The 25599-nt window shown below is 45.5% G+C and overlaps 2 protein-coding genes across 6 annotated transcripts in view; one reads left to right on the top strand and one right to left on the bottom strand.

Moving 5' to 3' along the window:
- Gfm2 (GTP dependent ribosome recycling factor mitochondrial 2) overlaps nucleotides 1-5232 on the top strand; it is a 39838-nt gene extending 34606 nt beyond the window's left edge. For all 5 annotated transcript variants that reach the window (XM_041663304.1, XM_041663305.1, XM_041663307.1 and 2 more), the window contains 2 exons: nucleotides 545-738; nucleotides 4825-5232. In XM_041663304.1, coding sequence (XP_041519238.1) covers nucleotides 545-682 — 138 coding nt within the window. In that variant the 3' untranslated portion in view covers nucleotides 683-738; nucleotides 4825-5232. The remainder of the gene's footprint in view (nucleotides 1-544; nucleotides 739-4824) is intronic.
- On the bottom strand, nucleotides 1590-25521 carry Hexb (hexosaminidase subunit beta). Its single transcript, XM_041663314.1, has 14 exons — nucleotides 25176-25521; nucleotides 21405-21550; nucleotides 17464-17529; nucleotides 15487-15533; nucleotides 14744-14854; nucleotides 11392-11493; nucleotides 9406-9535; nucleotides 7735-7915; nucleotides 6856-6942; nucleotides 5107-5179; nucleotides 3341-3515; nucleotides 2280-2370; nucleotides 2050-2154; nucleotides 1590-1757 (listed from the first exon to the last, which is right to left on the bottom strand). The coding sequence occupies exons 1-14, from the start codon at nucleotides 25403-25405 to the stop codon at nucleotides 1691-1693; spliced, it is 1611 nt and encodes a 536-aa protein (XP_041519248.1). The 5' UTR covers nucleotides 25406-25521; the 3' UTR covers nucleotides 1590-1690.
- Between the last annotated feature and the right edge of the window lie 78 nt (nucleotides 25522-25599).

The following is a 25599-nucleotide window of genomic DNA, read 5'->3' as shown; positions in this document are numbered from 1 at the left end:
GCTTTAGATTGTGTGCTCAGCCACTCTTAGAAACTTCACAGGAGTGAAGACTTTGGCCGTCAGTAGTGGGTGAGAGCTATGGAACATAGCACTTCAGACAGGTTATTTCCAACCTTGGGACCACAAAGATTAAGACATACTGACCAAAATGTGGTCAGTCTGAATGACCACTCTCCCCTTTCTGCCTTAGTTTTGAAGCCAGCGTCATTCTCTTCCCCAACCAGGCACTTTGGCTCCTGGAATAGGCACCAGGGGTACCAACTGATAAGGAGGGAGGACAGAGTTATAGCACCAAATTCCTGGGCCTCGGAATGAACATATGGACAGCTGACTTACCTATGCTATGCTAAATTTTCCTGTTTGCCATAATATTCCCATCCCTTCCTCCCCCATTCCCCCATTCCCGAAAAGATCTACCTAGAGGCAGTGGTATGGCCCTGCCCTACCACACCACCTTCTCTGCTGTGCTCTAAAGATGATCAGCAGGAAAAGAAACTTGCGGCCTAAATATAATGCAATAACAAACTGAAATTCTTTTTATTAGGGATATTCAACTGTGCTTCGAACGCTGACTTCAGGCTCGGCTACTTTTGCCTTAGAATTCTCTACTTATCAAGCCATGAGTCCTCAAGACCAAACTGCTCTGCTCAACCAGAGAAGTGGTTTGGCCCAAATGCTTTAGGTCCTTGGAAACACGGGGAAATGCCCAGAAAAAAACATGTACCTGCTTCGTTCTCAGTAAGAGTGATGTTTTATTCATTGGCTGGTAAATTACTGCTTTGGTACATAAAAAGAACTTGACAAAAGATGTGGATACTGGCGTTGGAGCTGCCATCTGATTGCGTGTGAAACATGCTTTTCTGTAATGCACCTCCACTCTGTGCCCTGGGTGGATCCCTTCCCTCTGTTACTATGGCAAACAACCTGTCCAGGGCAGCTTATGAAAGAGTTTGGTTTGGTCTGAAGGTTCCGAAGGAGAGTCCGTAATTGCAGGGACAGCAAGGCAGCAGGAAGCTGAGAAAGCCCACCTTTAACCTCAAGCACGGCAGAGTGCAAACCAAAATGAGGGCCTGGCTGTGAGCTCTCTAGTCCAACCAGTGGTGAACTTCCTCAAGCAAGGCTGTATTTCCTGGACCTCCCCAAATAGCAACCACCGGGAAGCACATGTCCGAAGGCCTAGGCCTATGAGGAACATTGCTCATTTAAAATTTTCTTTTTACATTCTTTCCTTGGAGTGTTTTGACTACATACATGTTTGTATACCATGTGTGTGCCTGATACCCATGAAGGTCAGAAGTGGATGTTAACATCCCTTGAACATCTCTTGGAGCTGGAGCTATGGGTGTTTATGAAGCACCATGTAGAACCAGGAGCTGAGCTCAGACTCAGAATCTATAAGAATACAAGTGCTCTTAAATGCTGAGCCTCCTTTGTAACCCAGCAGTTCTCAGTTAAGCCGTCACAATGATGAAGGTATTCATGTAGCCCTTTGGAGTATTCGAGTGATATCACAAAGCTTTTCCTTTTATTTTTTAAGCTGCTCAAATAAAAGATGCCAGTATTTAGTGTGTGATACAGATAGAGATTCAATCAGTAAAAAGATGGTTTATTAAAAAATACCTAACAAATATTAATTTTACATGATTTCACAATCAACAAGATTCTAGCCCAGACTGCTGTAGACTTCTGTTCACATTTCCATTCTGTACTCAAGGCTACAGTGTCCAGTAAAGAGAGGTTGTGCGGCTATTCCACGGCTGTTGACAGATAACAAAGAGATGTTTAGACTGGTGGCCCTCCCATCTCAGATCACTTCAGCAAATCCCCACTCTGTGATGACTTGATGATTCTAATTTAAGCTACTAACTCCTTTAAGATGGCAGTTACACTAAACATATCTTACAGGTGTTACTTTCTCCCCTGCAACAATGAGTGCGTAACTTTTACCAAGTAAATGACTGCTTCCCAGGTCATGTTTTTATTTACTGCTAATCAGAAAGCTGCAGGCAGGAGTTACAGTGAAGGCTGTACTTTAGTGGCGCCTCTCACCTGACCATTCTGCACCGGTGGATCGCCAGTCTGTTGTAGGCATCTTGTAGGTCAGTGACAGCTTGAGGACTCCAGAGCCGCTCACCAACAGCGCTTGCCCGAGGCCTGAAATTTAAAATGTGTCTCCCAAGGTAGTCATCTACTTAAGGAAAGTCTTCAGGGCTTTCCTACTAACACAGAGAAGAACCAAAGCATCTTTTAAGTCATTTGGCATCTCTTTCATTCCTTACCATAATCTTGGAATGAGGTTAGTTGCATCCACAAATTCTCCCCACAGGCAAGCTTCTCCACCAATGACTAGTTGTTTCTCCTTCTCAGAACCTGCATTAAAGTGGTTGAAGGGAAAGGAGTTAAGCTGTACAACACTGGCTCCCTCTCTATAGTCATCCCATGTTCCCTTCCTGTAGGTACCAGAACCTTTATTCCCACCCTGGCTCAGTGCTATTCAACATACATAGAGGACTATGGTGAGCCAGGAGGAGATACTTTTCATAGGAGCCTGCACAAACTCCTGGACACCTCTTCCCATTTCTGATAAGTGGTGTGCCACAAAATACAAATTGGAATATTAGCTTCATTTTGATGGACCATGACCACTACTTATATTTGGTTTATATTCCTTGGTATTTAGTAACGAAACAAAAAAGAGTAACTAAAAACTACTATTTAGAATGATTACTTTTGATCCTCAAAATGCTTTCTAGAGAAAGTCGTAATTTTTAGTGGATCAATATTTCTGAGACTTTAATCATAGCATCATTTTCTAAGCTAAAGCCTGATCTACAAGAACTGTATAATTTAGAACTGCTAATAAAGCTGAAAACCCCAGACCACACAACCTGAAGTCCATAGATGCAAATGGCAACCTTACTTAGGTGTCTTAAAAGTTAACACACTTGCAGGGCAATGGTGGCGCACGCCTTTAATCCCAGCATTCAGAAGGCAGAGTTTGAGGCCAGCCTTGTCTACAAGAGCTAGTTCCAGGACAGGCTCCAAAAAAACTACAGGGAAACCCTGTCTCGAAAAAAACAAAACAAAAAAAAAAAATTTAACACATTCAACCATCTCTCAGATATAGAAAGCAACTCCATAAGAATGGAGGCAAAATTTAAGGAGGTATTTCATTTAAGACTAGCACATTATTCCTTCCAGAAGTTAAAATGATACCAAAGCTTTATTTTTAATAAAATCAAAGATTAGTCATAAAATGAATAATAGGCATCCAGGTGAGATTTGGGAGGAGAGACTGTAAGTTATGGGAGAAACCAGCAGTGATGGCTGCTTTGCTCACCTTCAAAATTAAGAGGCTCCACTGTGTAGTACTGTCTCCAGTCTTGCCCATAGCTAATGACGTCTAAGTACCAAGGAGCAGCAAGGATTGCCTGGAAGCCGGAGGAGGTGACTTGTTTCAGCTCCTCTAAGTAATTTTCACTCTTCCACACTTCAACCACTGTGTCCGGCTGAAGCTAAAGGTACAGATTGCAATCACAGTATTAGGTCTACTAAGTACAGTCTTCCTAAAATCTTAGAGCCGGGTGGTAGTGGTGCACGCCTTTAATCCCAGCACTCCGGCGGCAGAGGCAGGCGGATCTCTGTGAGTTCGAGGCCAGCCTGGTCTACAAGAGCTAGTTCCAGGACAGGCTCCAAAGCTACAGAGAAACCCTGTCTCGAAAAGCAAAAAAAAAAAAAAAAATCTTAGAAAAAAAATTATCCGTCCTTTTTCCTAATGGTCAGTGCCATGTGCTATTCCCTCACTGTGTTTTCATTCATTGCTGTTCACATTTCATCAACCCTTAAAACTGAACATTTAACTTCTGCTACAGCTAACACCTCAGAGACTAAAGAACTTAGGGTGAGCCGGGCGGTGGTGGCGCACGCCTTTAATCCCAGCACTCGAGAGGCAGGCGGATCTCTGTGAGTTCGAGACCAGCCTGGTCTACAGAGCTAGTTCCAGGACAGGCTCCAAAGCCACAGAGAAACCCTGTCTCGAAAAACCAAAAAAAAAAAAAAAAAAAAAAAAAAAAAAAAAAAAAAAAAAAGAACTTAGGGTGAGGTGTGCACCTTGATCCCATTCCCACCACACCAGTGTTCTACTTAACTTGAAACCATGAGACTATCACCAGTCCCTTAGAGATAGCAGTGGTAGCTGGGCTTATAAGATACACTACAAATAAATAATAAGGGAAAAAAATAATAAGGGAAAAAATATTTCTTAAAAGTGTATATTGATTTTACCTGTTTTAAAACCACTATGTTTTTAAAAAGCTCATTTGGTGTCTGTTTTGCTCCTAAAAACAAAAAGGAACTTAATTCAAAAACTTGAACTTGTGAGACAGCAGGAGTTGGGGGAAGAAACGAGAAGGAACAGTGAGTGGTCCATATTACTAATGGAGTCGTGTGTCTGCGTGCTGTAGTGCATGCACCGGTGCATGGGCAGGCTTGCCGTCCTGCTCTCCCCGCATTCCCTCGCGTTCCACTGAACCTGGAGCTATGCTGGAGCCAGCAAGTCCCAGCCCTTCTTGCCCCAGCCCTGACAATGTTTGGGTTACAGGTGTACACTAGGCCATGCTTGCCGTGTTGTTGTTCAGGACAGGCTTTCTCTGCCCAGGCTGGCCTCGAACTCACAGATCAGCCTGCCTCTGCCTCCCAAGTGCTGGGATTAAAGGTGTGTGTCACCACAGCCCAGCCAACTTGGCTTTATTTTTGAGCTCTGTTCTTGACAATTTTGTGTGTGTCTATAATGCATACTGATTAGTCTCTCCCTTGAATCTCTAGTGCCTTCCCCCGACTGATGACTTGGTTCGCGTGACCACTGGACTGGTGCTATCTGTTGGACCTGGTAGGGTCACCAGTAGATACACACTGAATGTATTGCCTCCTCTCCTTGAATCTGTCAGTAGCAAGAGTTCAGCAGTGAAGAATGGAGCCCTCCAGACCTTCCATCATCCTAACTGCTGAATGCCCAACTTTAAAGCGGGTGCTCAGGCTGGTACAGCAGGCAGTCTTTCCCACTGTGAGCCAGCACTCAGCCCCGAGTCGAGTCTTCACAGTTCTTACCTCCACGTTGTCATCAAAAACCTCTTGCCAAACAATGGAGCCCTTCTTTAAGGATGTAATAATGTCCAAAATCCTAGCATTGAAAAAATTGACAGTTATTTAGAGTCACAAAGTTACCACTCTTAACCATGTATGTGTTCTTCCAGGAACAGCTTGCAGTGTTGAGAAGTACCATATCTCAGTATAACATAGCTATGCAGAACCAGCTTAAAGTTGAGGCAGGGGAGAGAGCTAAGACAAGAGTAAGGGACAAAGGAAATGGAAAGAATCCTTCGGCCTCAAGACAGCCTGAGATATGTCTTGCTGACAAGAGACTGCCTCCAAAGGAACTACACAGAAAGTATACTCCCTAAAGTCCCACAGGCAAGATTATTAAGATTAGTGATCCATGCTCAGGATAAACACATCTTACCCTCTTATATAGAAAATTTGACTTAATTTTTAAATATTGATCCATGTTTGGTTTTTGGTGTGTTTCTCTTTGAACCTCTCCTGAACCCTTAAGCTCTGCCCCCTGACCTAACACTGCTTGATGTTCCTGCTCTTCCTTCTAATTAAAATCAAGTATTTCGCTAGGACTTGTGAAACGCAGCCATACGTGAGCAGAGATTCCTCAGGGGACACTTCAGGGTGGACAGCTTCAACACTGAGCTGTGACACATCTTTATAGGACAATGGTTCTCAACCTTCCTAATGCTGTTCCTCATGTTGTGACCCCAACCATAAAACTATTGTTGCTACTTCAGAACTGTAATATTGCTATTGTTATGAATCGTAATGTAAATATCTGATATTTCCAATGGTCTTAAAGGGGTCAAGACCCACAGGTTGGCAGAAAGAAAACTGTCACATAGCCTGTCATGTCACGTCAGTAACACTCAGCTGTTGCCACCACAGATATTTAGTTAGGCGGTAACAAACACTTGAAAGGGTAAGAAAGAAAGAATATACCACACAAAAAGCTAACTAGGAGGAACAGCGTGAACTCTGAGCCTTTCTAATGGGTAGAGCAGAGCCTGGAAAACGACAGCCTACAGCCTTCTCTTCTATGACTGACAAGCTAAGAATGGCTTTCGAGTCTGCAAAGCTGTTTGTCTGTCTGTCCATCTCCATCTTTCTTCTTTTAAACATAGGTAACTCCACATGGTTCGTGAAGACCAAGGCTCTGGTCCTATTATGGAAAAAAATAGTTGAGCAGCACTGTCCTGGCAAACTTCTGGGGAATGTCGTGTCTGCACTGTATCCAGCAGCTACCATTCCCCTTGCTATAAAACACTGGAAACGTAGCTGATGCAACTGAGGACTTTTAACTGCCTGTAATTCTAAGGTGACAGACAGGCGTGTGCCTCTCGTTGCTGTGCCCACAGTAGGGAGCAAGAGGGATGCTCTAGGACTGAACAGATGGAATGAGATGCAGACCTAGACAGTGACAAGGATTTGGGCAGCCAGGACTCGGAGCCAAGCTCTCAAGACACATGCCTTCTCCTCCTATTTCAGGAGTTATTGCAAAATGCTCGCCGTTGTAAGGAAAGCAGTGTGGAGCACTCTCTTGACACATGGCTTTCCTCCTATTTCAGGAGTTATTGCAAAACGCTCGCCATTGTAAGGAAAGCGGTGTGGAGCACTTCCTTCTGTAGCGGATTTTCATGTCTCCACTTTTGTAAGGGGTGGAGAAAATGAGAAAGTAAAGCAGACAGCAGAGTTAAACTTGTGCAAAAGCATTGGGGTCTAGGCTTTCCAATGACTTACTTTTTAATATAAAAAGATTCCAGTCTTGTAAAATCCTTGCCAAAACCTTTTTTCTTCATGAAATTTTGGATGTTTGGATTTGATGCCCTTAAATAAAAAAAGTGACCGAAATGTTATAAATATTTTGATGTGCCCAGCTTATTATTGAAGCAACACGCATCCAGAACATCAGTTACAGACTTTGAGGAGTTAAAAGTCCAAGTTCTCAGTCATGAGTTCCCATGATTTTTCTAATGCAAAGTACTTTTCCCAGAAATTACTTTTCATTTTTAAAAAGGGCCTTCCATCCCCACTTCACCCCAGCCTCTTTATAAAGCTAAGGACTCTGACTTGAACATCTCCCCTATCTAGTCATTCCCCTTTTCACTAAAGCTCTTCTTTCCTTTTAGTTTTTTAGGTTGGTTTTTTTGTTGTTGTTCAAGGCTGGCCTTGAACTCAGAGATCCCCCTGCCTCTACCTCTGAAGTGCTGGCTGTCTTTTAGGATTTTTGAGGCAATCTCACTAAGGTCAGGTTGACCTTGAACTCCCAATACTCCACATTCATTGTCCTGAATAAGAGCATTAGATACTGCTTATAGATTGTGTTACTCTTTTTCTTGAGTCAGTGCTATTTTATATTTATAACCCAGGCTTGCCTTGCTCCTGGTTATAGGCGTGAGCCATCGTGCCTAGCTTCTGCCCCTCGAATCTTCTTCCTAACCTTTCACCTTATTGCACTTCTCAAGTATGCATCCTTTACTAGCTAACCATCTCAGGGACTGTTTAAACCCTTACAAGGAGAGATGTTACCCCCGGTCTTCCCTTTTTCAATGTGGGTTCTGTATATCTACACTTTAAGAAAAAAAGCTGAAAAAAATAAAAGGTTTAGAGTTACCATACCAACACTCAAAATCCACTTCATCTCCTCCCAAATGAATGAACTGATCTGGAAACACACTGCTGATCTCTTTGAAGAATGTGGTAAGGAATCTATAGGTTTCATTTAGAGTTGGGTTTATAGGTCCAACCCTTTGCGTTTGCTTCCTCTGGCTGTAACATGGAGTTAGGAGGCCTTTCTGACCTAGAAGAAAACACAAAGATTTATTTTTATAAGGATATTAATCACAAAGTCCTAAATTTGCACATCTTTCTGCTATAAATGGTCCTCTTACAATGGTATTGAATCCCAATAAACTCCATGAGGTGAAAATTTCAATGGTCAAAAATGCATTTGACACCCTAACCCACCAAGTGTAGCTCAGCACACAACACTGTTGTATCCCTGTTTGTGGGTCTGCTGGGGCCTGGAGTCTTCAAGACTGTGTCTACTCAATCATAGCCCTAGCCCGGGAAAAGATCAAGATTCAAAGTGTGTTTCTATTGAGTATGATTCCCTCTGATACCATCATAACAAATCACTGTAAACCTGACCAGCTGGCCTTTGGGTTGTTGAAGCTATAGAAATTTTATATAGAAGACAACCATATTTACCAAGATTGATTTAGCAGCTTCTCCCCAGGAAGACAAGAGCTGCCTCCTCTGTTCCCCTTTGCTGCTTTTACGCAACCTTTGAGCTCTTATCCACTTCAAATATCAATGACTCTCAACATTTTTTTTGTGCTTCAATACAAATAGAGCCCTAGCTGCCTTTCAGTACAATCTAATGAAACCCCAATCTCTTTGGTTTCTGACAGGTCTGCTCATAGGCCTCACCAAGCTCTGTGGTCCTTCCTGGACTCGGTTGCCAAGTTCCTTGAATGTGTTTCCAGGACATTTCTGGTTCCACTCATTACTTCTCAAGCCCGTATTGACCCTCCCAGTGTGGGGCCTCCAGGGTCTTTCTCTTTACAGTCTGTTCCTTTCATAGAGGTTTTCCCCAAGTGTGACCCCAGTCATGTTACTTTTCTACTCAGAAATTTGCACTGGTTCCCAGGGCATGCTGCATGCTGACTGAGCTCACTGCTGTCATCAAGAGCCTCGGCAATGCCCTTCCCAGGCTCACTTCCCATCGTTTTCCATGTCTACCATGGTATTTCTGTGTCCGGAATAATCAGAAATGCTGGGCCCCATGCTGTGTACTTTTTCTTGTTTATTAGATGCTCAGAATTGTTTCTCAGAAACTGGAGGTGAAGGGTTAACTTCCCCAAGGTTTACTCTCCAAAGGGCAAAAGCAGGATCCGAGTGTAGATAGGCTGGCAGCAGAGCCCACCTTCTTAGTCGCCACGTGTACCATCCCTAAATTTTTCTACTCTGGTCACACGACATGCTCTCTTCGAATGCCTTTCCTCGTGCCGTTCCCTCTACCAGAAACATGAGTATATTCTGTGCTCTCCCCAAAACATGCCTATCAATAAAGCGGAACTAAGTCGTTATGTCTACTTCTAGCCAAGTTTTCTGCCTCCCCAGCTTTGATACGTGAGGTAGTACCTAGACAGTGACTTAGAAGGGACACAAAATCTGCAGCATTTGTGCTACCATTGCACAAACTGCAGTTAGGAACAAAACTACCAACTATTAAGAGACAAAGGATCTCAGATGCCCCTTTTTCAACCTGTAAGACAAACTCCTTACCTTTTCCCCAAGACTGTGTATGTCCAGGGGTATCAAATTCTGGTATAACTCGAATCCCTCGGAAGCGGGCATATTCAAGCACCGTATCGACATCACTTGGTGTATAGACATGACGCAAAGAATAGCTCCCCTGTAATATTCAAGTTAAGATGTGCAAAATGGCTTTGGTCCTGGAAACCGTACACAATCTCGTTTGTGCTTTGCCGGTCACTTAGTCTTTCTGTTATCACACGGTGGTAATTAGTCCCGCCTAACAGTGGATGGTTCCTGGTTTTAGAGTAGGAATCTATGAAAGCTGGATTTCTGCCCATTGAATTCAAGATTCACTGATGGGACTGTCAGTGTCTTCCGCTTAAGAATCCCACAATTACTTCAACTCTGTGGAAACTAACAGCAAAACAAGCAAAATCTTTGCCTCTTCCAGAGTGAACCTTTGGAAAACACTGCCCTTGTCAAGGTTAGAATCCAAACTCACCCATTATTACAAAACACAGATTTTTGTCTTTCAGTCTTTTAATTAATATCACCTAAAAATTCACCCTCAAACAATAAGTAACTTAATTGTGTTTAACTATTTCCTGGGTCTCTTTGTGTCAATGAAGAATTAGCACTGGTTGTAAGTAATGATGAAGGTCCCCTGGAAGATAAGGTTGGCATCTGTCTCAATATATAGGCTACACATGCTCAACTGTAGAAATTATCTTGACCTTTAACCCTCAAATCAAAATATAGGGGACATGATAATTGATACTTTGGAATGTAACCAACAAAACCAAGACAGCAGAGAGAGACAGGACACCAAATTCCATTGGTTTCTCAGTACCAATAATTAATAATAAGAAAAGAGAATTAGCAGGCACATTAACATCCATAATGTACGGCCCATAAGAGGAAAAGACACTTAGGTAAATATGAGTATCGATGGATGATTAGATAAAACCAAGCCTTTCCACAAATGAAATAAGTCTGGAATTTGGTTTAAAATAGTGGGTGGTGGAACGGTAGAGTCTGCAGGTGACAGCAGAATTGGCCACAGACTAACGGTGGAGCTGGGCGCTAAATGAACTATTCGGTCCCTCTGTGTGCTGAGAACCACACATAAACTGGAGCAGGAGCAGCCACAGCTGCCACTCACTGCCACATCCTTCAGCCCACACACACTAGAGGTGGAACTGTGGCCAGAGGACAGGAGTTCTGACAAGACACACAGCTTCTCTGGTGTCAGCTGATTCTCTGCTGTGTGGAGATTAAATGATGAGACCCAAGGGTGACCTCCCCAGCTCCATCGCTCCAGAGTATTCCACCCGAACACTCACAGCAGAGACCACCAATGTGCTGGCACCTGTCTGTGAGCCCAGTACCTAGGAGGGAGCAAGGGATCCACTTTCAAGGCCAGCCTGAGGTGGGGGAGACCCTGGCTTTTGTTTTGTTTGTTGTGAGGTCTCTGGGTAGTCTTCACTGTCCTGAAACTCACGGTGTAGACAAGACCTCGCTCCAGCTTACTGAAGGTCCGCCTGTTCCTGCCTGCCTACAGGCGTACACCACCATGCCAGCCTGAGACTACCCCCCCTCCAAACAGCAAAAACAGCTCATCTCCAAAATGTCCTTTTTGTGTTTCAAAGGAGGAAAAAGCAGGTTGTTTACATGCTTCTAACTCAATTTAAAGTAAAGAGACTGCTGGGCAAGTGAGCATCTTAACTGTGCTAGTCATGAGTTAACCAGGTCTTCTACATTAAGCTTTTAACTAACACATGTATGCTGTTCCCAGAGAGTACGTTTGTAATAACATTTACAGTAATAGTCTTATTATTTAGTAACTGTAACAAGTACAAAAACATTTATGGAAATAAAAAGCTAACCAGCCACCTAAAAAGCATTTTAAACCACAGATACCTAACTTTTTCACAATGGTTCCATTTTTAAGAAAACCACTGAAACCATGCCAAGAATTTTGGTACACGGACGATAACGGCGTGAATTACTCACTTTGTCGCTTAGCTGAGGAAAAGTGATACTCTGGTACGGGAAAGACTGGTCATCCACTATGTGCCAGTGAAGAACATTGAACTTGTTAAAAGCCATGGCATCCTGAAAGCAAAAACGGAGAATTACATACCACAGAAGAACGCAGTCTTCTACAGTAGGTTGCTTCAGATTAGTGCTGCTTTTTATAGTTTCTTTTTTAAAAAAGAAAGAATAAAGAGAAAGTATAAACTCATCATATGTAGTGAAATTGGCACACCTCTATTAAAGCAAGTACATTGTATATAGAAGCTGTGATATTGCTGTATAGGAGGGCAAGCTTATTAATTTATCATTACTTGAGGGCCGGCCAGGAATTAGGGGATGAAGAGACTGAGGCTGTCTTAGGGAGTGGAGTACAGGAGAAACAGCATTTAAGTAATTACCAAAGCTTACAATTCCCACATAGGAAACCCTGGCATGTTTATTGAAAAAACAAATAAAAAATAAAAAATTTAAAAAAAAGCTCCTGTGGAGAGAGACACAGGGAAAGGTATATACACGTGTGTTCATATAAACATATTGAACACACACAGGTGTGCTTCACAGCTGCCTGTAGAGTCAGGAAGTATACCCACTGATAGCCCAAATCTGATATAGACGGAGAAACAGGGAAAGGTGTATACACATGTGTTCATATAAACATATCGAACACAAACGGGCACACTTCACAGCTGTCTGTAGAATCAGGAGGTATACTCACCGATAGCCCGAATCTGGGTTTGAAATATGAGCACTGAAAGGGTTCTTTGGGGAAAAAAGGGGGGCGGTGAATCTAGACTAAGATCAAGCTACTTAAGCCTGGGCTCTCATGATGCCAAAAGTACAGAGATTGAAGGGGACATCTCACAAGAATAAGCAAACCAGCTCAAAAGGGTTTCTAATGGCCACAGTAGGGCCAGTTTGACAGTTATATAGGGGTTAATATAGATAATCTAGACGGACAAAATAATGAGTACTCAGATGAAACAGGGCTGCTCTGCCTCACTATAAAAGGTCGCTTACCACCAGCAAATGTAGAAATGATGGAGCTAGGGAAATCACCACTCGGTGGTTTGTCAAAGCAATAACCTGACTTAGGCGAGGATCAGCTGTGGGTGAGCACCAAGGAGATGTGGGTACTTAACACAGTCTCACAATTTCTCCCTAGGGTTTAATAAGCACAAATAATTGTTAAAGAGGTGGCCCTGTGGTTAAGAGCTCTTCCTGTTCCTGCTGCTCTTCCAGAGGACCTGGGTTCGAGTCCCAGCACCCACATCAGATGACTTACAACTGTCTGTCACTTCTGCTCCTGGAAAGCTCTCTCCAGGAGATCTTGTACTGTCCCCCATCTCCACACAAACACAGAAATAAAATTATTTTAAAAAAAAAGCCAGGCGGTGGTGACGCATGCCTTTAATCCCAGCACTAGGGAGGCAGAGGCGGGCGGATCTCTGTAAGTTCGATGCTAACCTGGAGTACAAGAGCTAGTTCCAGGACAGGCTCCAAAGTCACAGAGAAATCCTGTCTCAAAAAACAAAAACAAACAAAAAAGCACAAAATACCCCAAAGTTAACTATACACTGAGAAGCGCGACAGACAATAGATATCTCAGCCAGCCCGAGTAAATATTACCCCACAGTGAGACTGTGTGCCACCTGACACTTGGAACACAGCCCGCGTCTGCTTCCTTCTCGGCCCAGGAACTGAATCTTGTGTGAGAAACTGATGACCTAAGATATTTTCTAAAAGTAACTGGCCTGTGCTTTTCTAAAATATCACAGACTTCCAAAATGAGGAAAGATAACAGCTCCAGGCTGAAGGTCGCTGAGGAGATGGACAAGGAAATGTAACACAAATCCTGCTGGGACCTGTACTGCCAGCCACTGAATCTGCACTGCGGCGAGACCAGAGGGCACAAGCTCTCAGCCAAGGAATCTGCCCTGCGGGGAGACCAGAGGGCACGTGCTCTCAGCCAAGGAATCTGCACAGGGCGCATGCTCTCAGCCATGGAATCTGCACTGCAGGGAGACCTGAGGATACGTGCTATCAGCTTCCTGTTCTTGACGCTTCACTGAAACTGTTGAGATATGTTTTTTTTTTTTTTCACTAGGAGGTGCAAACTAATATTCTGGGGGTTTTGAGTCACCCGCTGCATGGACCCATCAGGTATTATAATAGGGGGGCTCAGGCAAATATAAGTTGTAAGTAAGTTTAACAAATACTTAATTTTTGTTGTCGTTTTTGTTTTTCAAGCCAGGGTTTTTCTGTGAAACGGTTCTATCTATCCTGGAACTCATTCTGTAGACCAGGCTGGCCTCAGACTCACAGAGATCAGCCTGCCTCTACCTCCCGAGTGCTGGGATTAAAGGTATGCGCCACCACCGCCCACATATTTAACATTTTTAAATCATAAACTTTAAATTTATATATTCATAAATTTTAAATTCATATATTCCCAATGAATATATGAAAGTTCTTTGTAGTCTTCTAAATAGTTTAAGCAGCTTAAAGTTGGCAGATGGTAGCAGGGACAAGGCAATGAAAAGCCCCCCGGAAAAGTCAGCTATGATCAGCCCCCTTCCTACCCACTACCCCAAGGTTCCATACTCTTTTGGAGCATTTCCAAAGGGAAAAAGCCATGGCCTGACCCCTTTCTATGTCACCTAGAGAGATATAGCCATTTTTTCCAGGCTATGTCCAGACCTCTGACTGATAAACAAGAGCATGTACTTGGGCCAACAGCAGTATTAAAACTGCCTTTCTCAGTTATTGCCAGATATTGCACATGCTTTTAATCCCAACACTTGAGAGGCAGAGTCAGGCATATCTCTGTGAGTTCAAGGCCAATCTGGTCCACAAAGCGAGTTCCAGAACAGCCAGGGCTACACAGAGAGACCCTGTCTTTAAAAATAAAAATAAAATAAAATAAAAAAACCAAAAACAAAAACAAAACAACAAAAAAACCAACAGCCTTTCTCACTAAATAGTAAGTAGTACATGCTGATAATCCCATGACTGAGGCAGGAGGATTGGGAACTTGAGGGCTACATACCACGATCCTGGTTTAAAACAAACAAACAAAAAAAATCACTTAACAGTCTTAACTAAATTCATGTTGTCTGTGAAAACACAAGAGAGATCCCCTCAGGGATGCGTCCATTTCACATGGGGTAACATTCTTCCCTGGAGAGGTATCAGGAAGCCCACTGCTTAGAATTGACACAAGAAAAACAAGTCCGCGCTAGCCTACAGGACAGCACAAGAAACCCCAAGAAAGGAACCCGAGGGGCAGATCTTGAGGATGAGCAAGGGCTCCATTAAAGCAATCACCTACCAGAGTTTTTAAAATTGTCTTCATGGGCAGGTAGTGCCTGGATGTATCAATTAAAATTCCTCTGTGAGCAAACCTTGGAAAATCAATAATAGTAGATTCGTTGATGGTGAGCTAGGAGAAGAAATAAATTTCAATGAGTTTTAGATTGTTTTTCTCCTCAAGTTCAACAAAGACTACAACTGTATACAAATACTGGATAAAAATCTAGGACCAGGGTCTGGAGAGATGGCTCAGAGGTTAAGAGCACTGGCTGCTCTTCCAGAGGTCCTGAGTTCAATTCCCAGCAACCACATGATGGCTCCCAACCATCTATAATGAGATCTGGTGCCCTCTTCTGGCCTGCAGGTATACATGCAGGCAGAATACTATGTAAATATAATAAATCTTTAAAAAGGAAAAAAATATATTGGATAAAAAAAATGCATGAAAGGGCTGGAGAGATGGCTCAGAGGTTAAGAGCATTGCCTGCTCTTCCAAAGGTCCTGAGTTCAATTCCCAGCAACCACATGGTGGCTCACAACCATCTGTAATAAGGTCTGGTGCCCTCTTCTGGCCTGTAGGCATACATACAGATAGAATATTGTATACATAACAAATAAATAAATATTTAAAAAAAAATGCATGAAATTTGTAAGCTAAATACAGTGGGAAAAGAAACTCTCAGAAGACAGCTGGGAAGGTGACATGCTAACAGCATGTCTATCCAACTAGCTTCAGTAAGACACCACAGGAGGGATACTTACAGCTCCATAACAGTCTTGGTAAACTAACTGGCTAAACGTCTCTAAACCTAGGGGAAGCAAAGATACTATGTTATTTACAAGATAAGAAAATGAAATAAGGGGCTGGAGAGATGGCTCAGTGATCAAGAGCATTGCCTGCTATTCCAAAGGTCCTGAGTTCAATTCCCGGCAACCACATGGTGGCTTACAACCATCTGTAAAGAGGTCTGGTGCCCTCTTCTGGCCTTCAGGCATACACACAGACAGAATATTGTATACATAATAAATAAATAAAATAAATATTTAAAAAAAAAAGAAAGAAAATGAAATAAAAGTATTGTCCAAACAGGCTCATGACCACAGGGCAAAGAGCTCGAGCAGACACGGCATCCTTGCTTTCTAAAGTGCAGCACTCGTCCCTGGCCTCTGCCTCTCACGGTCCTCTCTGGCCTCTGCCTCCCACGGTCCTCCCTGGCCTCTGCCTCCCACAGTCCTCCCTGGCCCCTGCCTCCCACGGTCCTCCCTGGCCCCTGCCTCCCACGGTCCTCCCTGGCCCCTGCCTCCCACGGTCCTCCCTGGCCCCTGCCTCCCACGGTCTCCCCTAGCCTCTGCCTCCCACGGTCCTCCCTGGCCTCTGCCTCCCACGGTCTCCCCTGGCCTCTGCCTCCCACGGTCCTCCCTGGCCCCTGCCTCCCACGGTCCTCCCTGGCCCCTACCTCCCACGGTCCTCCCTGGCCCCTGCCTCCCATGGTCCTCCCTGGCCTCTGCCTCCCACGGTCCTCCCTGGCCCCTGCCTCCCACGGTCCTCCCTGGCCCCTGCCTCCCACGGTCTCCCCTAGCCTCTGCCTCCCACGGTCCTCCCTGGCCTCTGCCTCCCACGGTCTCCCCTAGCCTCTGCCTCCCACGGTCCTCCCTGGCCCCTGCCTCCCACGGTCCTCCCTGGCCCCTACCTCCCACGGTCCTCCCTGGCCCCTGCCTCCCACAGTCCTCCCTGGCCTCTGCCTCCCACGGTCCTCCCTGGCCCCTGCCTCCCACGGTCCTCCCTGGCTCCTGCCTCCCATGGTCCTCCCTGGCCCCTGCCTCCCATGGTCTCCCCTAGCCTCTGCCTCCACGGTCCTCCCTGCTTCTCTGCCTCCCTTTCACAGTGTGCCGATAAACCTGCTAGCGGCTGGGAATCCACAGGCATGGAAAACTGGGGGAGACAGAGGACTTGTTTCTGAAGGCGGCAAGAAGGAACTGGTGAGCCCAAACCAAAGCTGAAGCAACTGGGGCCACTGATAGCCATGTGATATTACAGCCCAGTGTCAGAACATGGCCCATGAGATTTCTGAGCACTCGTGAGAAAACTCCAAGAAGACAAGAGTCTTGTGACCTCAGTTTCTTCAAAAGCACAGGCCTGTTCTTGGCTTCTGCTTTTGTGCTCCTCCTAGGTGTAGTGGACAGGAATGAATTTACTTCAGGTGGTTCATTACAGTCGACAACTGACTGTTGTCTGTATGCCTCTATGGAAAACCATGCTTCTGCCATGTGTGGCTTGCCTGCCTCATGCAAGGGCCACCCGCCCCTTCATCCTCTCAGGGTTCAGAGTCACGTGAGTAAAGTGTCCGATGCTCTGAATAAACACCCACCCTGAAGTATGTTTGAAAAGGTCCAGTGAGGAAGTAGGAACAAGGAGTAAATACGGACTGTGGGCACTGAGGACCGTTTGCATCCCTGACATGGCAGTTCAGACCTGAGAAGATGAGGTGTGGTGGAGGAATGGTGCCCAGGGCCCTGGCTTGAACAGCTCAGCTGCCTGGCCTATGGCACTGGGAATCATGAAGTGAGACACAGGTCTCTGGGGTTCAGGCTGGGCATTGTGGGTTGAAGGGATCTAAGTGCTCCGCTAGCTTTTCACGGGAAATGAAGGTTGTGGCATAGATTTGCTGTGCTTGGTTTTACAAAGCAATATATAATAATGTCCCTCTACTAGAGACGATGGAACTGCATAGTACTTACCTCGTAATGCTCCCCACACTCTGTTGGCCTTGAGGTAAGCCACTGGTTCTTGCACAAGTAGAGAATCTGTGGGGTGGGGTTGGTGAGCTTTCGTTAATTCCAGAATGACAGTGTCCATTTCCCAGATTTACCCTAGGTATTTCCTGCTACTCTCTCCCCTCCAGAATCTTACCTAGATTCCCTCAACCCAAGATGTCCCAGCCTGACCAGCCCAGAGACCTTGTGTCTCACTTCTTCAGTGAGTCCCAGTGCCGTAGGCCAGGCAGCTGAGTTGTTCAAGCCAGGGCCCTGGGCATGCATTCCGTCACCACGCCTCATCTTCTTCGGTCTGAACTGCCAGGTCAGTGATGTGAACAGTCCTCAGTGCCCACAGCCCATATCTACTCCTAATTCTTACCTCCCCCAGAGTGGAGTCACTCCGCTTTCCTATTTTCGTTCATCCTACCTCCCTTCCCCCACCCATGTCATCTGAAATCAGCTTTAAGACTTCATTTCTAGCTCCCTCGACCTCAATCCAGTTTCATCTCACTCAGTTTAGAAGTCTACATCCATCAAGAATGGGACGCTGGGGCTGGCGAGAGGACCCGGGTTCAATTCCCAGCACCCAAATGGCAGCTCACAACTGTCTGAAGATCCAGTTGCAGGGGATCTGACACCTTCACACCAATGCACATAAAATAAAGTTAAATAAACCATAAAAATAAAAGAATGGGACGCTAACCAGGCCTGGTAGGAGGGAAGGAACAGGCTTGTAATCCCAGCACTCAGGTGATTTGAGGCATGAAGATCACAGGTTCAAAGTCAGCCTGGGCTAAACAGGAACCATGGCTCAAAACAAAAACACCCAAAGAGTATAGAGTTCTAGTTGGCTGAGCTGGGCCAAGATACAGGGGGTACAGACTCGGAAAGCTGGAGGTGTGTCAGGGACAGGCTTCCCACCGAAGGGACACTGGCAGTTGGAGCACATGTGTAATTTAGTATCATTTCACCTTGACCTTCTACTTCCTGACTGTCAGAAGGTAGGTGCTAGCAGAGGAGGAAAAGACGTGTCAGTCATGTGACACACTCAGCTGACAGTCTTCTACCAGAATAGCTTTTCTGGTCAGAAGACCACAGTGCTGAGTGAGCAGAAGGCCAGACTCAGACCGGTTCTGCTCCTGTGAGTGCCCTTGAACCAGGCCTCCTTTTTTCCTCAGTAGCTGAGGTCTGGCTTATTTTAAACGGATCCTGACTCACTGAATCATATATAGTAATTAGAAGATTTACCTGCTAAGTATGCAGATATATAGCTATAAAATTTTAATTTATTTTTTAAAAACTTTTTCAAGACAGGGTTTTCTCTGTAGTTTTGGAGCCTGTCCTGGAACTAGCTCTTGTAGACCAGGCTGACCTTGAACTCACAGAGATCTGCCTGCCTCTGCCCCCTACCCAGTGCTGGTATTTAAGGCGTGTGCCACCAACCTGGCTAGAATTTTAATTTCAAAACCAAGTTATCAGGTGTTATCAGGTATGTGTTGGGGGTGGTAAGGAGGAGATGTCTTGACTTTTCAACTATCCCCTTCTGAACCTATTAGCACTATGAATACCTTTGTTGTAGATACAAACATCAATAATTAAAATACTACTTAAACATTACTTGATAAGCCCACCCAGTTCTATTTCCCCCATATGAAATATCTATTCATTTCTTTTCCTAGGCAACTGTGTTAATGAAGAACTATAATATTCTTGATCTGCAAGTTCCTGTGTGTTGCTGTAAAAATGGTCTGCTCCCCTTCACGCGGTACAGCTTCCTTTGTCCGGCTCAGCAGTTTGTTTTGGTAAGGTCTGCCTGTCTGTCTGTCCCGTGGATTAACGCCTGTCTGTACCAGCTGGCAGCGAGTTTGTAACTCTTCGTTTCAGGTAAATGCCTTTGATGCATGTCTATAGGAGAAATTGTTTCACTTCCAGTTCTCAGGGTACGCCTGTCTTTATTTTTAATATAGGGGGTTGGGATTTTGTGTTTGCGATGCTGGCGAACTTCCTAAACACTAACCGCAGGAAGTTTCCTTTTGAGAAGAGCCAACTTAAATAAAAGCTCAGACTCTTGGTTTCAGTGCACCCTATTTTCTAGAATCTACAATAGGTGGGTCATCTGTGTTGCAGACAGTAGTGGACAGCAAAGTTTGCTTGGCAACACAGTGGCCATTTCTAGCTCAATTCAGATTGCAAAATCTACTTCCTATAGCGGCTACATGTCCATTGTCCACGAAAGTCATGTGGCCAGCACCGGTAAATTACCCATTCCTGTCCCAAGGACAGCGACAGAACTGAGAAGAAATAAAACTATCTTCCTAAGAAGTGTATTAAGAAAGCTCATCTGGGGGCTGGAGAGGTGGCTCAGCGGTTAAGAGCACTGGCTGCTCTTCCAAAGGACCTGAGTTCAATTCCCAGCAACCACAGCGTGGCTCACAACCATATGTATCTCCAGTTCCTGCGCTTCTGACACCCACACAGTCACACATGCAGGCAATACACCAATGATCATAAGATAAAAATAAAATAAAAAGATCCTGACTCAAAAACAAAAGTAAATAAATGAATATATAGAATGATAATAGTGAACATATTTTTTAATAAAGCTCATCTGTGTTGGAGAAGGGACATGGGCGTTTATCCACCTGTAGAGGACGCAGTCTGAGGGCAAAGGAGCCGTCACTTTCTTCTTACTCTGTGGCATTCTTTCTATTTTTACACCGTTTTACACCCAGTTCCCTCGTCTCTTCCTGGTACTCGTCTTACATTATATCTACACGTTGTTCCTTTGATGCTGGGCACCGTTCCCCACTGTGCCAACCAGCTCACCCTCCAGAGGAAGCGGGGAGACAGTCCTGTGGGGAGGCTTGTCTAATATGCAGGGCACTCTAATTTGCCTTCAGAAGCCAAGGGCGGGAGAGACGGCTCAGCAGTTGTCAGTACTCATGGCTCCTTCCAGAGGACCATGGTTCAGTTCCTCACACTCAAGGCTACTGGCTCACAACCACCTGTAACTCCAGGGCACGGGATCGGATGCCCTCTGTGAGTGCCTAAGGGCATGTGTGCGCATGTACACACGCATACACCTATACACATACACCACACACACAATCTGTTAAAGAGACAAAAAAAAATAGCATAGCCTCAAAAATGAAGATTAATCTAATTCTATTATACAGTGGTGGAATACTGAAGCATTAGAAATTATGTCACGAAAGAATACTTAATGAAGTTCATAAATGTTCATAATTACGTAAAATCTACATGTACAGAAACTCCCTTTTTCTTTGTCCTTTTTCTTTTTTGGAGATGTCTTACTCTAGCCCAGGCTAGTTTCAATTCACTGCAATCCTCCTGCCTCTGCTTCCTAAGTGCCATGATCAGCTTATTCCCATTTTCATATTAATGTTTGTATCCATGCAAAAACATTTGTTGCAAACAACATACATACTGGACCCCTGAAGAGGCAGTGGGCTGAGTGACGGACAGGTGAGCCCTCCCTCCTTCTGGACCTATGCCTGGGTGATGGACAGGTGAGCCCTCCCTCCTTCTGGACCTATGCCTGGGTGACGGACAGGTGAGCCCTCCCTCCTTCTGGACCTACGCCTGGGTGACGGACAGGTGAGCCCTCCCTCCTTCTGGACCTACGCACGCTCTACAACGACACCATTTAAAATAGGTACTTAGGGGGCTGGAGAGATGGCTCAGCGGTTAAGAGCATTGCCTGCTCTTCCAAAGGTCCTGAGTTCAATTCCCAGCAACCACATGGTGGCTCACAACCATCTGTAATGAGGTCTGGTGCCCTCTTCTGGACGACAGGCATACATGCAGACAGAATATTGTATACATAATAAATAAATGTTAAAAAAAAAAAACTTTAAAAAAATTGCTAAAAAATAAAAAATAAAAATAAAATAGGTACTTACAGGACTCATCGGAAGACATGTTAGGGAAGGAATCACACTGTGGCTCAAGGGTGATGGTGACCTGCAGTTGCTCTAACTGTGGTCCAGGATGAAATCGAGCAGGGCGTAGATGCCTCTTGTAGAAACCAAAAATGTAGTTGTAATATCTGTGGGAGAAATCCATTTAAATAATGAACCAGATCGTGTGTGTGTGTGTGCCAGGGGACACAGAAGCCAGCTTTTCACATCTCTTGTGCCAGCTCTGTCTAATCAGAAACTTCCTCTGGGTGTTTTCAGACCCATCAGGGAAGCGGTTCTCAACCTGTGGGTCGCAACGGTTCTCAACCTGTGGGTCGCAACCATTGGAAACTGTGTATTTTTGACGGTCTTAGGAACTGAAACACAGCTCAGTAGCTAAATCAGCAATAAAGTTAGCTAAATCAGCAATAAAGTAGCAACAGAAATCAGTTTATGGTTGGGTGTTCCTAAGACCATTGGAAATATTTGTTTTTTTGATGGTCTCAAGCCACAGGTTGAGAACTGCTGCACTGGGGGAACCGTCTGGAGATCCTGATGTCCAGACCTTCAGATCAAACTTTCTGAGAATGAGATTCATACATGGGAGTTTTTGAAAGTTCTCCCACTCCACAGACACTGCACACACACGGTGTGCAGACACACATGCAGGCAAAACATCCATACACAGAAAAACCAGTATTTTTTTTAAAGTTTTGATGGAAAAACTTTATATGGCCGGGCAGAGGTGGTGGCACGTGCCTTTAAACCCAGCACTTGGGAGACAGAGGCAGGAGGATCTCTGTGAGTTTGAGGCCAGCTTGGTCTACAGAGTGAGTTCCATGACAGCCAGGACTGTTGCATAGGGCTGGAGAGATGGCTCAGCAGTTAAGAGCACTGGCTGCTCTTCTAGAGAAACTGGGTTCAGTTCGCAGCACCCACATGGAGGCTCACAGCTGGCCTTCACAGGTATTCTACACAAATGGTGCACAGACGTAGTGCAGTAGAAACAACCCACACACATAAAATAATTTTTTGTTGCTTGTTTTCCAAGACAGGATTTCACTATGTAGCCCTCTCCTAGAATTCACTCTGTGTGAATATACGTCACTATAATTGGTTTAATAAACAAGCTGACTGGCCAATAGCTGAACAGGATAAAGCTAGGTGGGGAAGCCAACAGAATGATGGGATGAGGAAGAGAGAAGTCAGAGATGCCAGCCAGCCTACCCAGTGAAGCAGAATGTGGAGAAAATGAGGTAACAAGTCATGAGTCATGTGGCGAAGCATAGATTAAGAAATATGGGTAAAAGTGTAAATGTTAGCTAGTAACAAGCCTGAGCTATCAGCCAAGAGTTTATATTAAGTCTCCAAGTCGGTTATTTAGGAAACCACTGTGCGTTATTTGAGAGCAGGCTGTTGGGATGGGAAAACCCGCAATTACAGCCACAGAATTCTGAACAGCTTATGCGAATATGTTCACTACCCCGAGTTCCCGGAATACCCTGCATCTCCAGAGACTTCCAGCCCTACTATGCTTGCCGAAGTCATAGCCACGAACTCTCCAGGTTCAGCCCAGGTTTACAACCCGCTTCCAAACAATGCCAGGTGCAATTACTCCCTGCTGGGCTTACAGGCCACGAATTGGTTGGGCAAATCCTTCAGGTAATAATTACCTGCACTTGTTTTGAGATGCCAAGCCTGTTTTTAAATCGCTTCACAGCTGATTCAAGCCATAACATTGTATCCATCAATGTAACTCATGCCTGCTCAAGCTCTTATCAAGGCAAAAAGGAAACTCCCGCTTTACAGTCAGCCCTAAAGCAAACAAGCAAGCACCTTTTAAAAGCTATCCAGCCCAGTGGCTGAGCTGCAGTCCTAAACACCTCAATACTACCGGCTACTTTGGTTTTACATTTCATACCACTTGGACCTATAAGCAGCCCACCCTGGAAGCAATTCAACTCCAACCGCTTATTAGAGCCAGACTCCCAGATAAGATGTTGATATCCAGCTGGGCGGTGGTGGTGCACACCTTTTTTTTTTTTTTTTTTGTGGGTCTATTTGGAGTCTTTATTTTTTTTTGTTTCTCGCTAGTCTGTCTTTTTTTTATTTTATTTATTTTTTTTAATTTATTTATTTATTAAGGATTTCTGCCTCCTCCCCGCAACCGCTTCCCATTTCCCTCCCCCTCCCCCGATCAAGACCCCCTCCCTCATCTGCTGGAAGAGACCCATATAGGAGCACCGGACAGAAATCTCAAGGTCCAAATCAGGAGCAGAAGGAGACGGAGCACGAGCAAGGAACTCAGGACCACGAGGGGTGCACCCACACACTGAGACAATGGGGATGTTCTATCGGGAACTCACCAAGGCCAGCTGGCCTAGGTCTGAAAAAGCATGGGATAAATCCGGACTAGCTGAACATAGCGGACAATGAGGAATACTGGCGCACGCCTTTAATCCCAGCACTCAGGAGGCAGAGGCAGGCGGATCTCTGTGAGTTCGAGACCAGCCTGGTCTACAAGAGCTAGTTCCAGGACAGGCTCCAAAACCACAGAGAAACCCTGCCTCGAAAAACAAAAAAAATAAAAATAAAACAACAACAACAACAAAAAAAAAGATGTTGATATCCCCTCAGTTGCACAAATGATAAGGAAAACAATAGCCTTTCTGTGGCCGAGGACACTGCTCTTTCTGCCAGCCACACCTTGGGCCTCTTCTGCAGAAGTTTAAGCGCCACAGCCTACAGCATCCACCCTTAACTTTGGTTTACGCTTCCTGGTCATCTGGTGTCCTCCGGGCCAAATCAGAGTTTCGTTGCACTCACCAGTCACAGACAAGATCTGGCAAGGAAAGTAAGCTGCACAGGTGGCACCCGATTACACCTGGGGCAGTTCCACCACACAGGGGACAGAAGGTGGCACGTTCACACATCTCTCCAAAAGCAACCTGCCCTGCACTCTGTATGGCTGGCTGTGCGAGCCCAAAGAGAGGGCTGTAAAAGACCAAGCCCTAGATAAGGCAAAGGGCTTTAGGGAACCTATCTAGAAGGAAGAAGCCAGAGTCTTGAGAAACAAGAAGAAAAGCAGATATTTATCTAAGAACCATTCGAAAGCATTGAAATTTGAATACCTAACATTAGGTATGGAACATAGTTTGGAAAGGAGAGGTTTCCCACAACGCTCCAACTTGAGGGCTTTTTTCTGAGCTGGGGAGATAGATCAGAAGTTTAGAGCCCTCACTGCTCTCACGGAGGACCCGGGTTCGGTGCCAGCACAGGCACTAGGGGTTCACGCCAAGATTCCACGCCCTCAGCGGCTACCTTCACGCTCATGGTACACATAAATTCGTTCAAGCTCGGATACACTTAAAGAAAAAAAATTGAAGAGATTAAGACATCTGCATTGTTGCCACATATGGGAAGGATGGAGCTAAAAGCGACAGTCAACACTGGGGGAAGTACCTCAGGCCCTCAGAAGGTCCTTACCTAAGCCCCACCAGATACTTATTGGTGACTCTAGTGTCACTTTCCCCTCCCCAGCTCTGGAGTAGCTCAACTGCCCTTCTGAGGCCAACAAACTGACCGACTAAAGCAGCTCGTCCCACTGTTACCCTGCACCAAGACCAGGGTGCCTGAGCACCCAGGGTGCGCAGGAAGCAGAATGGGCAGGTCAAGCTGGGCTTCGTTCTGCAAAGGTCTTGGATCAGAGACCGGTTACCCCGTGTCCGCCTCTCTGCCCCAGGTCCTGACTCCCTGCCGGGTGGGGCTCCTTACCTCCGAAAGGCCTCCTGCAGTATCGAGCAGGAGGGGCCCGCCGTGGAATTGCGGCCGTGGACGATGAGGAAGTAGTCCTCAGCGATGTTCAGCAGTTGCGGGGACATATTCACGGAGCGCGGGAAGGGCCACAGCGCCGGTCTCTGCTGGGCTGGGGCCTGCGCCACCAGCGCCGCCAGCGCCAGCAGCGCCAGTAGCACCCCGGGGGCTCGGTGCGGGGACCGTCGCATGGCTGCTCCGCGGTCTGTCCCGGCAGTCTTCCCTCCTGCCTTCTTGCCCCAGCTGCAGGAAAAGAAGCGTCTATTCCCGGGTCACCGAGTCAGATGACCAAACTCCCTCCCTGCACCGGCTCCGCCTCTGAGCCCAGAGCCGCCCGGAAATACGGCTGGGCGGGGTACCCAGGCGGCTGCGCGTCCAGCCGGGA

Source organism: Microtus oregoni, unplaced genomic scaffold, assembly GCF_018167655.1.
Source record: "Microtus oregoni isolate MIOR12 unplaced genomic scaffold, Mior012 000014F_ref0000157, whole genome shotgun sequence".
Classification (NCBI taxonomy): Eukaryota; Metazoa; Chordata; class Mammalia; order Rodentia; family Cricetidae; genus Microtus; species Microtus oregoni.
Note: the sequence above shows the minus strand (reverse complement) of the source record. Positions and strands in the feature narration are given on the sequence as shown.

Coding starts and splice junctions, on each gene's coding strand:
- Hexb (XM_041663314.1), bottom strand. CDS start 25,405: ATGCGACGGTCCCCGCACCGAGCCCCCGGGGTGCTACTGGCGCTGCTG. Junction 15,534..17,463: donor AGTGTGGGGAGCATTACGAG/GTAAGTACTATG, acceptor TGCTTCCCCTAG/GTTTAGAGACGTTTAGCCAG. Junction 7,916..9,405: donor TACACAGTCTTGGGGAAAAG/GTAAGGAGTTTG, acceptor GTTTTCTTCTAG/GTCAGAAAGGCCTCCTAACT.